Source organism: Melospiza melodia, chromosome 3, assembly GCF_035770615.1.
Source record: "Melospiza melodia melodia isolate bMelMel2 chromosome 3, bMelMel2.pri, whole genome shotgun sequence".
NCBI classification, from domain to species: domain Eukaryota; kingdom Metazoa; phylum Chordata; class Aves; order Passeriformes; family Passerellidae; genus Melospiza; species Melospiza melodia.
Genome location: NC_086196.1, coordinates 52182924 through 52196898, shown reverse-complemented (window position 1 = coordinate 52196898; position 13975 = coordinate 52182924). Strand labels below are relative to the sequence as shown.

Below are 13975 nucleotides of genomic sequence, written 5' to 3'. Positions count from 1 at the left end.
TATACATCAGCATTGGCTAAAATGATTATAAAACATGAGACAATTGTGTGAGGTTGAACAAAATTCACTATCAGTAGGTGTTATTACATCATTACATTCATTAAAGAATCCTTGCAAAGTAATTCCCTCTCTTCTCACCACACAATTATGGTTATTGCTTTCTGTCATGTAATTACCATGCCACCAAATTATTTCCACATTTGAATCATAAATCATCAAGCTTCCAGATCAAGGACACTCAATCTTGCAATAGCAGAAGAGATTGTGAGCTACTTTGATGCCATAGTCAATTAGTCTTAAGTCTTCCCTTTCGAAAGTGACTGAAGATATCTCCAGCTCAAACTGGGGAGAAAGGGGGAAGGGACAGACTGAGAGCTTAGCTGGTACTCTCTCCCACTTGAATTCCTAAGGGCCTTGCATTCCTTACCAGCAGTGTAGCATTCCTTACCAGCAGTGTAGCTCAGAAAGATGAGAAATTCTTTTCTGTCTGAAGACACGAAAGAAGACAGCAGCTGTTGCTATAGCAGTAACCACTGCAGCAAGAGAGGAAAGGCCACGTGGTTCCCAGCTCGCTGTGGTGGAACAGAAGCAGAACACACAGGCCAGTGCCTGGGAGCAAAGCAGCACAGGTTTCTAGTGACAGGACATATCCTACAGATGAAAGTTGTTATTAAACCAAGCTGTGAAATTAAAACCGAGCAGGTATTTCAGAACAATAGCAAGTACAGACAAGCCCTATAATCTTATAAATCCAAAGCAAATACTGAGCTCTAACTTATAATTAATCAGTGAAACTCACATAGCCCCATTCTTTCATCCAGTGCTAGCTGAGGGGAGTAAGAAAAGAACAAAAGGAAGCACCATTAAGGTTTTCAAACTCAAGAATACACCATCTCCGGTCCTCTTTAAGCTATTGTTCTCCTCTTTGGATTATCCCAAGCAGCCCCATCCTAAAACAGCCATATGCCAGTGTGTTTCAGTGTTCTGCGTCCGAGGAGCAGGGTGCTGACTAATTCTAGAATTAATTATTTCAAGAACTCCTTTTAGTAATATTGCACTGATCCCCTTACACCCAGCACCTTTAAACAAAGAAATGGTATGTAAACAGCTTGACAATTAATGCTTTGATTGACACAGGCCAGAGCCACTTGGTGGCACTCTGCCCATATAAACTATTTTTGTCACTAGGCAGACTGACAGGCAGTGGAAATCCAGCCCACACTGGATTTCCCTTCCCAAACAGGGCCAGGTCCCTTCAAGTCCCACAAAAAATGGTTTGTTGCCACCCTTCCCCTTTTCTAAGTTTGTATGGGCTGCAGGAAGCATCCCTGGTTTAACATGTAGTTAAAGCAGGGTAAAGCCCACTTTCCACCTGCAATTCATTCTTGCTCTAGTCCAGTATGAAAGAATTTGAGCCTTATCACAGTGCATGGATAAGAGGAAGAAAGAAGGAGAGAGATAGAAGGAAATAAAGTATGGTGCAACTACCAGGAAAATGAGAGAAGGGACTCCTGCAAATGGTATCCTCTGGGTAAAGGAGCTAAGACAATCAGAGCTTATGAACATTGATCAAAGCAGGTAAGGGTAGAGTACAGCCTGCACTGCAAGCTTCATGCAAGAGCAGCATAAAACATTTCACACCAATGAAGATCAAACTCAGTTGTAGCTTATTATATTACTTCTGGAGGGAAAAATAACTATAAGGTGCCAAAATAATCAGCTGTCCTTATCTGCTCGTGTCTCACTACTCATTTGTACAGAAGTCTAAAGGTGCTTCTATTCCAGGAGATAGGGAGATGACTACTTTTGTGACAAAACAGCAGTACTGAAGGGGCAGCTTTTTGCAGTAAGTTTTCTAAAGCAAGAAGCAGCAGGCAGTACCAGTTTTAGCCATCCAGCAGATGTGCCCTATTTGCATCTATGTCCATCAAAAAAAGTTACCATCACAATAGAATTAGAAGATGGTCAATTAAGACTTGCTCTAATTACAAGACAATAGCTAATACTGACTTTAGTTATATGAGAGCTCTGAATTCAACCCTCCCTATCACACTAGAACTACTAAGTCTAAGTACACACACACACACTTTTTGCTGCTGGGGAAGAAGTTTTAGGTACTGGGATCCACAGGACACTTACCTAAATTCAGTACATACCATTTACTTTTTCGGCCTGATTTACTTCATGATGTTGCAGTAATAAAGTGACACTCCATAATAAAATTTCACTTTTGGGTCTGTTACCACAGTATGAAAAACAAAACTTTTCCAGGTATTCAAGAGTTTTATTGCCATTTGGAATATGTTTATTGTTCAAAAACACTGCACTGAAAAAAAATCTGAACATATGTTCTCACATTCTTTGTCAATTTTACCTTTACAGCAATGTAACTTTCAGGCAGATCATGCAGAAAAACCACTCTCACAATGAAGTCAAAAACTGCTGAAAGGCACTTGGCATCTTTCAGATCTTGGACTCCAAACAAGTTCAGTTTTTGCCTGTGTAAGAATTACATACATCTAGAATAACTCAAACAGTAGGAAAAAATAAAATCCACTTGAACTTCTTAAAGAACAGTATCAGGCTTTGTTGCCTTCCTTCATTCAGTGCTATGCTTTTGTTTTCCCAAGCCTTCTTTAAATAGTGTGCGACATAAAATGGATGTTAATGAAGTCTCTTTACTGAGAAAAGGCATGCAGTGAGGGAAGGGGGATGGCTGCTCACCTCAGGCTGCCTATCTACACATTTGTTCTTGTAGATCAGCAAGCCACTGCTTAAGTTAAAAAAAAATAGAACAGGAATGAATGCACTCAAGTTAAATGGCTTTTAAGAATATGTTAATACAAACAATGATACCACCTACAGTTCTGTTTACTGACCTCTGTCCATGTTGATTTTAAAATGAGTTTTGTCAAACCATCATGGGCCACTTTTGTACACTGTTAGATAAAAAAGTTGGTGTTCAAATATTGCTTGTTATTTGGGTGGCTAATGTTTTATTAAAAGGGTAGTTATTAAAGATCAGTAAGGCAGCAAGACTTTAAATGTAATGGTTTACATCACTGAATGTACTTTTTAAAAGGCAAGATAAAAATATTATTAGAAGAATTCTTGGTGGGGTCATATTCATAATGGGTGTTTCTGTTTCATCCCCACTGTAATTGTCACAGCAACTGTAGATGGCATGTCTTCCTTGGTTGTCATTCAGGACGAATACATTCCCTGGCTCATTTCAAGTAATATATTTAGTTCTTTTTCTCCAGCCTGCCAAAAGAAAAACAGCTTTTGTAAGAGTGAATATTGAAATACAATTGCTGTTGGTGCAAAACTGCAAGTAGATGTGTCTCCGCATAAGTTACTGACCAGTCTCATTTTTTAATTTACATTTCAGAAGGTTTCATTCTCTATTGCTCCACAGTAGTTTCCTGGGGCAGAAGAGAGAAAAGCCATAATCCTGATCACCAGGATTGCTTGGGGCAGTGTCTGCACTGCTTGCTACACAACCAGAGTGTGACACTGATCACAGTCTGTTCCCCAGGCACACTCAGTTGGCTCCACCTCATGTATGGAACAGTCAGCTCTGATAGGTTTTGTGTGACTTCTCTTCCAGATGTACACCTCCTTCACAGTTTTATGGATGTTTTCCATCTCAGGAATTAGTTACCAACAGACTGCACAAAAAACCCCAAAATAGCCAGCAGCTGCTGAAGGCCCTGTCTGCACTCCCTCACGACCATAAGGGCTTCCTGCCTTTTCTGTGTACAGACCTCAGAAGGTTCAAAGGAGGTGCAAAGTAGAAAGTTCTGCCTACTGACAAACTTGTTAACAGGTTTGCAAAAGGTAATGAAGTCAAACAAGTTCAGAAACCATGCAGAGCTTTGCACCACAATTAAAAATCACTAATAGAATATTCCAGGAGCCATCAGTTTATGACTTCCCCATTTAAAAATGTGACTTGCCTGTATTTGATCAGTCGTCCTCCTTGAATAAGTTGTGCAATTTCATTAGTGAAGTGGCATGCAAAAAGAAGCCAGTTTCTTGGCTGCACTTTGTAGGCAAATCTCATGAAAGTCAAGGAGTAACAACACAGTGCTGCAAAGGATGATAGATCTTGTTAAGAGACTGTAAATATCTGCATTTTGTTGAGTCACAATTTTCCTACTAGTAAAATGTAATGACAGGCAGAAGATTTCTTGCTGCTTATGAGTTTTCCAACCACCCTACAAACTTTGAGGATCCAATGCAAGAAGACAAAACAGTGCCCACTTCTACTACACAAAAAAATCTACATGGCTGCAGCTTTCCATAAAAATTCATTTTACTCATACACTATCCTGGGATGCAACTGAAGTCTTATTAGTTTATTATCTAAATTACCTCAGCCAGAAAATAGGAGTTTACCTCAATGAGACATAGTCTGTCATATACTACTATTCTGACAATTTCTAAGACAAAGTATTTTTAAAGACACTAATCACTGAAATAGAGTTCTTTCTGGGTACATTTTAAGATCAGGAGCTTTCAGTGTCCAGGGAATCATGAACATTCAGAAACATGAAGCTTTGTTATCTGCTTTCCGGAAAGATGAGAAACTATTTTGATCTGCTCTCCTACCATAATTTAAATATAGGAAACTACAACCCAAGAATTCCCTAGTTTTGTAACGTTCTGACAGACTCAAAGAAAAATTGGTAAATTAATTGTTCAAGGAAAACAGACTTTTTAAAAGTACAAATATTCTTTTTTCATCCCCTTGCTTCTGTACACACAAACTATATATACCTGCAAAAATTTAAAAAAGTGTCTCAACACTGCTGAGCTGGGTAGCTGCCTCCAAAACACTATTTGCAAAACAGTTTTGCTGTACTGGAGACTATTTAAACTATTCTTCTGTCTCAAGGAAGCTGATTAAGGGACTGAATTAATCTAAGCAGAGACTAATGATATTGGGACTATAAAATTTCTTAAGCCAAATGTATTTTGCTTGTGTGAAGAAGCATTACTCAGAATTAAGTTAAGTGAATTAAGGAAGAGATATAATGCCAAAGTTAAACTAATAAATTAAAACTGCAAGATTTCTAATCCTAGAAAATAATTTGAACATAGAGACAGACATCTAGGCAAAAACTATACATGTTCTAAAGAGAGGTGGGAAAATATTGCTTATTATTGCATTTAAAAATAATTTTTTCATTAAAAATGAAGTCACAATAGTCTCCTATAGACAACTACTTTGCAAGGAGTTAAAGCTTTCTTTGCTGCTTCTTGCACCCTGACCAATCATAACCATTCTTCACTTTGTCAGTGCTGATAAATACTTAAATCTCACACTAACCACAAAGGATCATTGTTCTTTATACAAAGAATAAAACTGAGCAAAGATACATTTTGAACAAGTATGTGCAATAGCTTAAGATAATACGAGTTACACTTCAGGAGACAATCTGATCTTGAAAACTGCCAAGGGTCAAGAACTGCCTCACTCTTCCCTCCCAAATTAGTGGAAAGCTTTCCAAAAAAGAGCCCTGCAGTTTTTCAGTACTTCAATTTAAATGGCATCTAAAGTTATGTAACAAGATATTTGATATCTACATCTGCTTTGATCACAAATTTGCAGACAACTAATAACATATCACTGTTTAAACGACAGAAACTGTGTTCTGGAGTCAGTTTCCTAACAAGAAGTTTGTCTCAGGTCTTACCAAATGTCATTCTGCCACTAATAATTTCTGGCGATTTCTTCATGTCATTAAAAGCAGCAACAGGAAGACCCCAGTTGGCAACTGGCCCCCAAAAGTGCTGTGAAGAGGGAAAACAAATATCAAGTTAAACAGAAACAAAAACCACCTGCAGTAGTCTTACAGTTTTTTTCTTGGTCACACAAAACTAGAAGGGAGGGTTATTGGTAAAATTCCAAGAAAATACAGACTATTTTTAATGTAAGAGAGAAACCAAACCTTTCTTTTAGTGGCATCTACTCTTCAGAAGGAAAGGTAAAGGAACCTACTCTGGATCTTCTTTCATATCAGAGAGGAACTATCTAGAGTCACTGAAATAGAATTATGGCTTAGCAGTCATTAACCATCTGATTGGTGTTGTCAGATTTATAGCTCACTTCTGCACAGAGAAATAGCATTTCTCTCTTTCAATTAAGGCTACTCAAAAATATAATGAAAATGTAAGGACTTGATGAAGTGAAGAACTGAAGGTGTTTTCATTTAATGCTGAGGATGAAGAAAAGCTCAGCGAGCATCTTGTGAGTGCTTACACCCTCTCTTTGATAGAACGGGGCCAGCAAGCAAAGCAAACTTTACCCTGAGCTACACCTGCAATTGCTGAAACTATTTGGTGATCACTTAAAACTCAGTAATTCAACAAATGTCAGAGGAGAGCAGTTAGCAACAGGTGTGTACACAGATAGAATAGAGACAAGAAGTGCAAAGGATCAAATCAGAAAAACTAACAAGTTTATTTTGATGAGAATTATCTAAGACTCTAAACTGAGCAAAATAATGACTTAAGTTCAATTTCTGCTTCTGTTATGAGCAAAAAGGCTTCAGCAGAATTCTTTCCACACAAGATGCACACAGTATTTGCCTCAGCTTCTTCTAAGTAGAAACTCATTCTCAGAAGTAACTTGGCCAGATACAACAAAAGAGATGCACCTCACAAGAAAAAGCTTTGCAGATACCAGCTATATCCATTCTTTGGACACTTCCTGTAACTATAACATGTTTAATGATTTGGAGTTATCAGGAATTATATTATTATTATTATTTAAATTTTTTGCAATTTTCATTCTAAGTTAATCTTGCCAGTCTTGCTTGTAACAGTGCAGCCAAACTAAAAGCCACACTTGCTTCCTGTAGTTGCAATAGAAGAAACTTAAATAGAAAAAAGTGAGTTTAAGTTACACACACAATAGTTCAATTTCAGTGCAATAGTATTTCTGCAAATTCAGATATATAACAGTATTCTGAAGATCAGAGTAAAAGCATTTGTGTGCTATATTCCTAGTGATAGGAAAACTGACATCTGCAGTGGTTAAAGCCTCTCAAGTGCATCAGAGGTAACATGGCACAACTGAGGAGAGTTACATGACTACATGGTAAATAAAATGTACCACCACACCAAAGCAAACTTCAAATGGAGGGACACTACCTGTACTTGGTGATGGTTTTCTAGTCATTTTAGGGGTCTCATTGGAACAACTGCAGTTTATGAAAAATAAGCTTTTTTATTGAATCTCTGAAACAGTTGCAGTTTTTAAGAATATGACTGACAACTACTGTTTTGAAAAGTAAATTAAATCAATTTGGTATTTTTACTTAATCAACTGCCATTAGAACATAACCAAATAACACATCATAGATTTTGGACCATTCAAATCCAGGCTGTGCAAGTTGAAGAATCATCAGTAAACAAAAGTAGTGCAGCAGTAGCTTTTCTCTGCTGACAAGGAGTTTTATCTGGAACCTTGAGATGGCTATCAGGCTTTACGGTCTCCAGGCAGGCAGCCCTTTGAAGTCTCACAAAAATAAAAATACATCCCTAAGTTTGTCTTTTCTCTAGGTAGAAGAGCCACTCTTCCATAGCATTACAATTCACTGTACAACAGGCATAAAATTTCCACTTCCAGTTTCAGGGGCAAACTGAAAGGGTCCAGGACAGAAGAAGAGTGCAAGATGAGTTATTTTGTACATTTATTGTCTGGCCTGAAGGCTGTTAGAGATAAGCCAGGTAGTCTGGTTATGTAACAGTATTGCTGTTACGTAGAATAAAGGGTTTCACACTGCTCTGATCTCCTTAGCAAAAGAGCATGGAAAAGACAAAGCCCCTTGAATTTAAGACATTCTGAAGATGACTTGGTCATCTTAGCCTCAAACTTGCAACTAAATGTTCCTAGTGCATCACTCCTGGAGGTTTGTATTATGCCTTTCAAGTGCAGACAAGCAGTACCTAACAGTACTAAGGGAAAAAGACAGCAAGTTATTGAAGTTAGGAAGAATGTGAAGTCAGAAATCCCCTCCCTTTTCTTACCGTACTGTTCAAGTGCACCATCATCGTTTTCCATTCAAAAAGCACATGAAAGAAAGAAGAAAAAAACCAACACATGAGTTTCTTTCATAATCTACATAAACAAAAGCATACCACAAATAGAAAATAGGCACAAGTCAGGAAGCTGTCATGGCATTAACTTTAAATAATGCATTGGTGTTTAAAAAAATCCCATTTCCCACAAGAGCTATCACTGTGACAAGTGTTTGCTGCTCTTTTTCCCAGCTACATAAAATCCCATTATGGTCAGTGGAAGACATTCAACCCTTCAGAGCACCCAAGATCCCACCCCAACGACTTTAAATGATGCCAAAAGACATCAAGCTTTGTAATGGCAAAGCTAAACAGCTAAAATTCTTCAGTGAAAGCTTTGAAGTTGCTTGGAATTCTCTGTATACCTCTGTAAGTAGGTCAAACCAAAGACTGCCAGAGATCTTCCTGTCACTAAATTTGGGCCAACTGTGGCTGTACCAAACATGAGCTATAACACATTCTCAGTGATATATGCAATTACACTTCTGTCATGTATGGGGTTCATTTCAGTGATAATCCAGGTACCAATTTAGGTAATAACTTAATGATCTATGCACAAAAGATAGACTACAGCATACATTTAATATTGTTTGCTGTTAACAAAAGCTTACTAACTTTTAAACACCTTCTTTCTAATAAAGGTACTGACAAGACTTAGTTGTGATTTATGACTTACAAGAAGGCACTTCTTATGAGAAATAGGTAGGCTAATAGAAAGCCTGAGTTGCAGAACACTTTGTAACCATCACTTCCCTCACCATGATTTCCATGTTCTTAGATGGCCATTTTATAAATAGCTATGGTAAGGGAACAGTCAGGTCCACTCAGGAAATCACAAAGGATGCGTGTTTCAGTGAGGCTTCACTACAAGCTGGTTCAAGGTGCTTTGTTTCAATGCCCTTGACTAGTCTAACCACTTGTTGTTTGTTTTCTCTTTAACTGACCTGCAGCAACAGTTGACTGAAGTTCACAAGACAAATGTAAACTTAAATTTCTTCATAAAACCTTAACTAAACAAGTTCAGATGTGTCTTCTGTCACCACGTTTTGTGCCAACAGAAGTCAGCCTTAATTTTTAAAGTGTAAGTTGTTTCGGGGGAAGCGAAAGCCTAAAATAGAATCAAACTGATACTACTTTAACAGAGTAGACAGCTCTGGCTAAGGTCTTACAAGGTTATCCTTACAATCACATGAGAGTGGAAAACATCCTTATAGAAGAGGGCAAACCAAGGGCACATAGACTCTCCCAGGAAACAGGAATCCAGCCCCAAAGCTCTGCAGCCAAGAGAGTTGCAACACATGCACCACATCCAATAGCGAGGATACTGCCCCATGTGCATGCATCTATTTCTGAAGTGACTCCATTCCAAATTAGTAGTTTCCAAGAACTAAATTCAGTCCTTGACAAAGAAAACATTGAACTAATGTTTTCAGAACTGTGAACAGCAACTGTTGGACTTACTCAGTTTCCAAGTATCAGTTTTGTGTATAAATGTCTAGACAAGACAAGAGGAACCCAGACAATACCTTGTATCATTACTAAGTTCATTCCAAAAAGACTACAGTGGGAAAGATTTAGTTCTCTAAAATTTTTGCATGTATTTTCCTCACTCTGGCAATAAGAATATTAGTAGGCCAGGGACCATTCCACAAGTATAGGAGAACTGTCACATGTGTTTTCCCCATACTGCCATCCCCTAAGTGGAAGGGCAGATTGTTCAGTTCTGAGAGCACACAAGGCAAGCAGGTGTGTATCCTTCAGTTTCTAGCACGCATCACAGAGAACTTTCTATTTAAAGTTTTTATGTCCTCATGTTTAAAGATTTACTAAAGACAACTGAAGATCAGCTAATTTTGGTTCTATTACCGATGCTACCCCCTCTGAAGTTTGTTTAAATTAAAAGAGAATTCCTAGACAGCTCACATCAGTTTAAGTGCTCAGGCTTTCCAGGGAATGCACTACCTCTATTTCAAAGCCCTCTCTATTAACATTTGCATTGCTGAGTCATCAGGAAGAGGCATTTCAGAAGTGCCTCAGCACCCTGCAATGTCCATGCCTCTTTTCCTGTTACCAGGAGATTTTTGCATTCCTTGCTATTCATTATGTGATCAAAGCAATTTAGGCTTCCACCACAAGATGACAGCTTGTCTAGAATGATGTGTTCTGTCTTAAAAGAGGAGGGAAGCTGTTTTATTAGATGTTTTTCAGAAGATGTTTTAAATCAATAGGATAGGAAATAAGAGGATGCAGTTGCCTACTATTATTGGCTTGGATAATATGACTATAGTGACAGCTGTCATTTTTAGAATCTGGAGAAAAAAAGCAACTTCAGGTTCAGAGTATCTAGAGCTGCCAGGCTTTAACATGCTAATCAGCTAGTTTTAAATAACATTACTGCTGCATTTTACAAGCAGGAAAAGTCTACCTACAGCTTATGTTCTTACTATGCTCATTTTGAAGCATTAGGATGCAGTTAGGGTAAATTTGTATTTATAAGATTTACAGTTATTCAGATCCCTATTAATCACCTCTAGAGAAAAGCCAGATGTGAAACTGGCAGAACAATTAATTTTAATGACAGTTTTAAAAGCAACTTCTCCTGCTTCTTTGTGCAAGATCTAAAAGCCAACCCATGACATAATGCAATTCTAATGCCAGACATATCCACCTGAGCAAAGCAGCATGCAATCATTTTGCTTGCTTTCATGTTTGCAGGTTATGAAGCTGAAATTGAAGCTACTTATTCCAAAAGATGTCTTCAAGTTTTTGATTGCCCCGAGCCATAATAATGGAGCACTTAATCCACCACTTTGGGTAACCTAAGTCATTCTATTGAGGTCAAAGCCTATCACCGGTATCCCAAACAGCACCTTAATTCATTAATTCTGACAAACAAGTTTCATGTTTATAAAGCCTTGATTCCCTGCAGTGGTTAGATGCTGATTTTTGGAACAGACTCCACAGTCTCAGAGCTTTTGGGACACCTTTTCTGCATGAGCAAAGAAAGGACTTTTTTTTTCAGGCTAGAGTCCTGTTGTCTGGGGAAGAAATCACCTTCAGGAAGAAATGCAAAAAGATAGCTCTCCAATTCTTCTCATGCAGAAGACAGACAAGTCTTTATGGACAGCTATTTAAATTTTAAACACAACAAAAAGCCAGTAACTTAGACACTCATCTCCTAGTGAGCAAGAAACAATGCTGAAAGGCCAGAGCAGATGGAGCAACTGGCTTTAGCTCTTCATGACACACCCAGTAACAGGAGTACAAATTAAGCAGGTACCTTCGTTATAGCAAGGCAGAACACATTCCATCCACAATGGCAGAAACCTGGGGCATGCTCTTTTTACTGAGATACAGCCACATACACAGCTTGTTTGAAAACTGGGTGAAACACATCTGAAAGTTTGGTTTTTTTTAAAACTTCTCAGTCTTGGGCGAGGATAGAGATATGTCCAGTGACTGTGACGACATTAGGAAGCACCTGTTATCTCACCTGGATGTTTGTTTTTCTAATTATGAAGCAGATTACTAGTTTAATGGCTATTTACATGGTTCACATGAATAGTGTTACAATCAATTAAATGTTACCACTCATATGCATCTATCAAGCTTACATGGCTTCCTCAAGACTTTCAAAAGGAATCACAGAAGCCTGCTCTGGAGTTTTGTTTTGCTTCAAGGTTGTTCTCTTGCTTCTCATATTTTTGCCCCACTGTTTCTGTGGATTTTGATTTTGTGAATGCCAAACAAATTGAGCAAACTTTCCAGTGCCTCACCATGCCCACGACAAAGCACTTATTCTTAATATCTAATCTAAGTCTATCCTCCTGAAGTCTAAGGCTTTACATTATAATCCCTCATCCACGCAGCCTTATACCACCTCCTGCTACTTGAGCCAAGACTACATTTCTCAGATAAACAGATGTCCTCCTACATGCTTGCTCAACATCAAACACAAGGTGCAATAGATGTAGGCAAAACAGCAAGCAACAGCTACAGCGAAAGGTTGCTCAACCACCTTTATTAGAAGAGACTATTTTTATTTGTTTAGTTCGTCAAACAGCCTGTCAGCTGGAGAAACTTCAGCCTGCCTACCCGAGACTGTTCCTGCACAGTGGTTCAACAAGATTTAAGTATGCCAAAACTCTTCTTTAAGGCAGTCTTATAGTTGCAGTGCGGACTGCCATATCCCTCACTCAAGTGCTTGACACAAGCACTGAGCTGTCCGGGAATGACTTAAGCCACGCTCCCACGACAGCGGGACTCTGCAAAGAGACACCTATTTACATGTACTCAGAGATTCAAATACCCGATCTTCAGACTGTATCTGTGATCAGGCTCGCTTTTGCCAAAGGCGGAGCGGAGCACTCTCTGCCCTTGTGTCAGGCTGTCCCGGTGCCGGGCTCCTGTGCCGCAGCGAGCGCCTGCCCGCGGCGGGGCGGCCCTGGCGGCTGTCGCAGCCGGGACGGGAAGGTCACGGAGGGGCGCAGCTGCCGCGGCAGCTTCGAAGCGCGCCGCGTCACTTCAAGGTCACGGCCGGCTTGCTCGGGCCGGGGCGGGACAGCGACAGCCCCGACTGCCCCCGGGGGCCGAGGTGACGACGGGCGAGACAAGGGGAACGACGGGACACGCATGACACCCCCGGGCCGGCTCCTCGCTGCCTTCCCCCCGGCCAGCCGCCGGCGAGGGCGACCTCGCTAGGGGTCAGCCGGTGCCAACCGTCCGGGGCGCCCCGAGGCTGCGGGAAGCTGAGGGGTGCGGGGACCGAACGCTGCTCCCTACCGTCCGACCGGGCAGGGCGGTGGGCTCGGCGATGACGCCCTCCGCGCCGCGCTTACCTCATCAGATAGTCCCTGAACTCCTTGCTGCGCACATAGTCCACGGCCTTGCGGCCCAGCGCCGCCGCCATGGCGTCTCGGCGGCAGTGCGGTGTCCCTCGATCGCCCGCCTGGCCCGGCCGCCTGACGACGCTGCCGCCGCCGGTGACAACTGCCCCGCGCGCCGCCCGCCGCCCGCTTTACGGCACTGCGCGTGCCCCCCCGCCCCGCCCCGCCCCGCCCCGTCACCGCGGCGCTCTCGCCGCCCATTGGCTGCGGCGGCCCCGCCCCCCGCGCGCGCCCGGCCCGCGGAGACGGTCACGGGCAGGGGGAAAGGCAGGGGCCGTAAAGCAACGCGCCGTGAGGAGGGGGGAGAGCGTCGCAAAGCGCGGCGAGGAGGGGTCGCCGTGGGCCGAGCTGCCGGCGTTCTTTCGCAGCACGCGGGGATGCGTCGCGCGGCGGCTCCGCGGGCCGCGATTGGCTGCGGGGCCGCGGCAGGTGGCTCCCCATTGGCGCGCGCCGCCCCTCGCGGGGCGTGGGGCTCCGCCCCCGGTGGCGCGAGCGCGGCGTGAGGGGAAAACGGGGCGCGGAGGGGGAATGGGGGCGGGAGGGAGCGGGTGACACGGTGAGGGCGGCAGAGCTCCGGGACGGACTGAGCTGGCAGGACGTGGCGTTTTCCTGTCTGGAAACATTCCAAACCCACCTGGACGCGTCCCTGCGTCACCTGCTCTGGGTGACCCTGCCTTGGCAGGGGAGCTGGACTAAATGATCTCCAGAGGTCCCTTCCAGCCCCAGCTATCCTGTGATTCTGTGACAAGTACTTCGATAATTTTAGTTCGAATGGTCTAAGATCCCATCTCTGACCAGCACTTTCTATTTCATACCTGAGCAGAGGTTACTTATGTAGGAGGGAAGATAAACTCTAACCTTGCTAATGCTATCTCAAGAAAATATGGGCCGTACAAACAAATTCTTATGTCTTTGCTCAGTGCACTAGAGATAGTGAAAATGGATGGTTATCTCCTGTGCTTTCCAAAGACTTGCAGCCTCAGTTTTTAAGGTCCAGA

The 13975-nt window shown here is 41.8% G+C and overlaps 1 protein-coding gene across 1 annotated transcript; it reads right to left on the bottom strand.

The window, feature by feature from the left end:
• Positions 1 to 2263: 2263 nt before the first annotated feature.
• Positions 2264 to 13075, bottom strand: MPC1 (mitochondrial pyruvate carrier 1). The gene is made up of 5 exons (XM_063151757.1): positions 12930 to 13075; positions 8041 to 8044; positions 5703 to 5799; positions 3960 to 4092; positions 2264 to 3264 (listed from the first exon to the last, which is right to left on the bottom strand). Exons 1-5 carry the CDS (start codon positions 12998 to 13000, stop codon positions 3246 to 3248), a joined length of 324 nt encoding a protein of 107 aa, XP_063007827.1. The 5' UTR covers positions 13001 to 13075; the 3' UTR covers positions 2264 to 3245.
• Positions 13076 to 13975: the final 900 nt, after the last annotated feature.

Bases quoted from the DNA above. Each gene is read 5' to 3' on its own strand.
- MPC1 (XM_063151757.1), bottom strand. From the start codon at position 13,000: ATGGCGGCGGCGCTGGGCCGCAAGGCCGTGGACTATGTGCGCAGCAAG. The intron at 4,093-5,702 runs GTAAGACCTGAG...CATCCTTTGCAG, and splicing joins TAGTGGCAGAATGACATTTG to CACTGTGTTGTTACTCCTTG.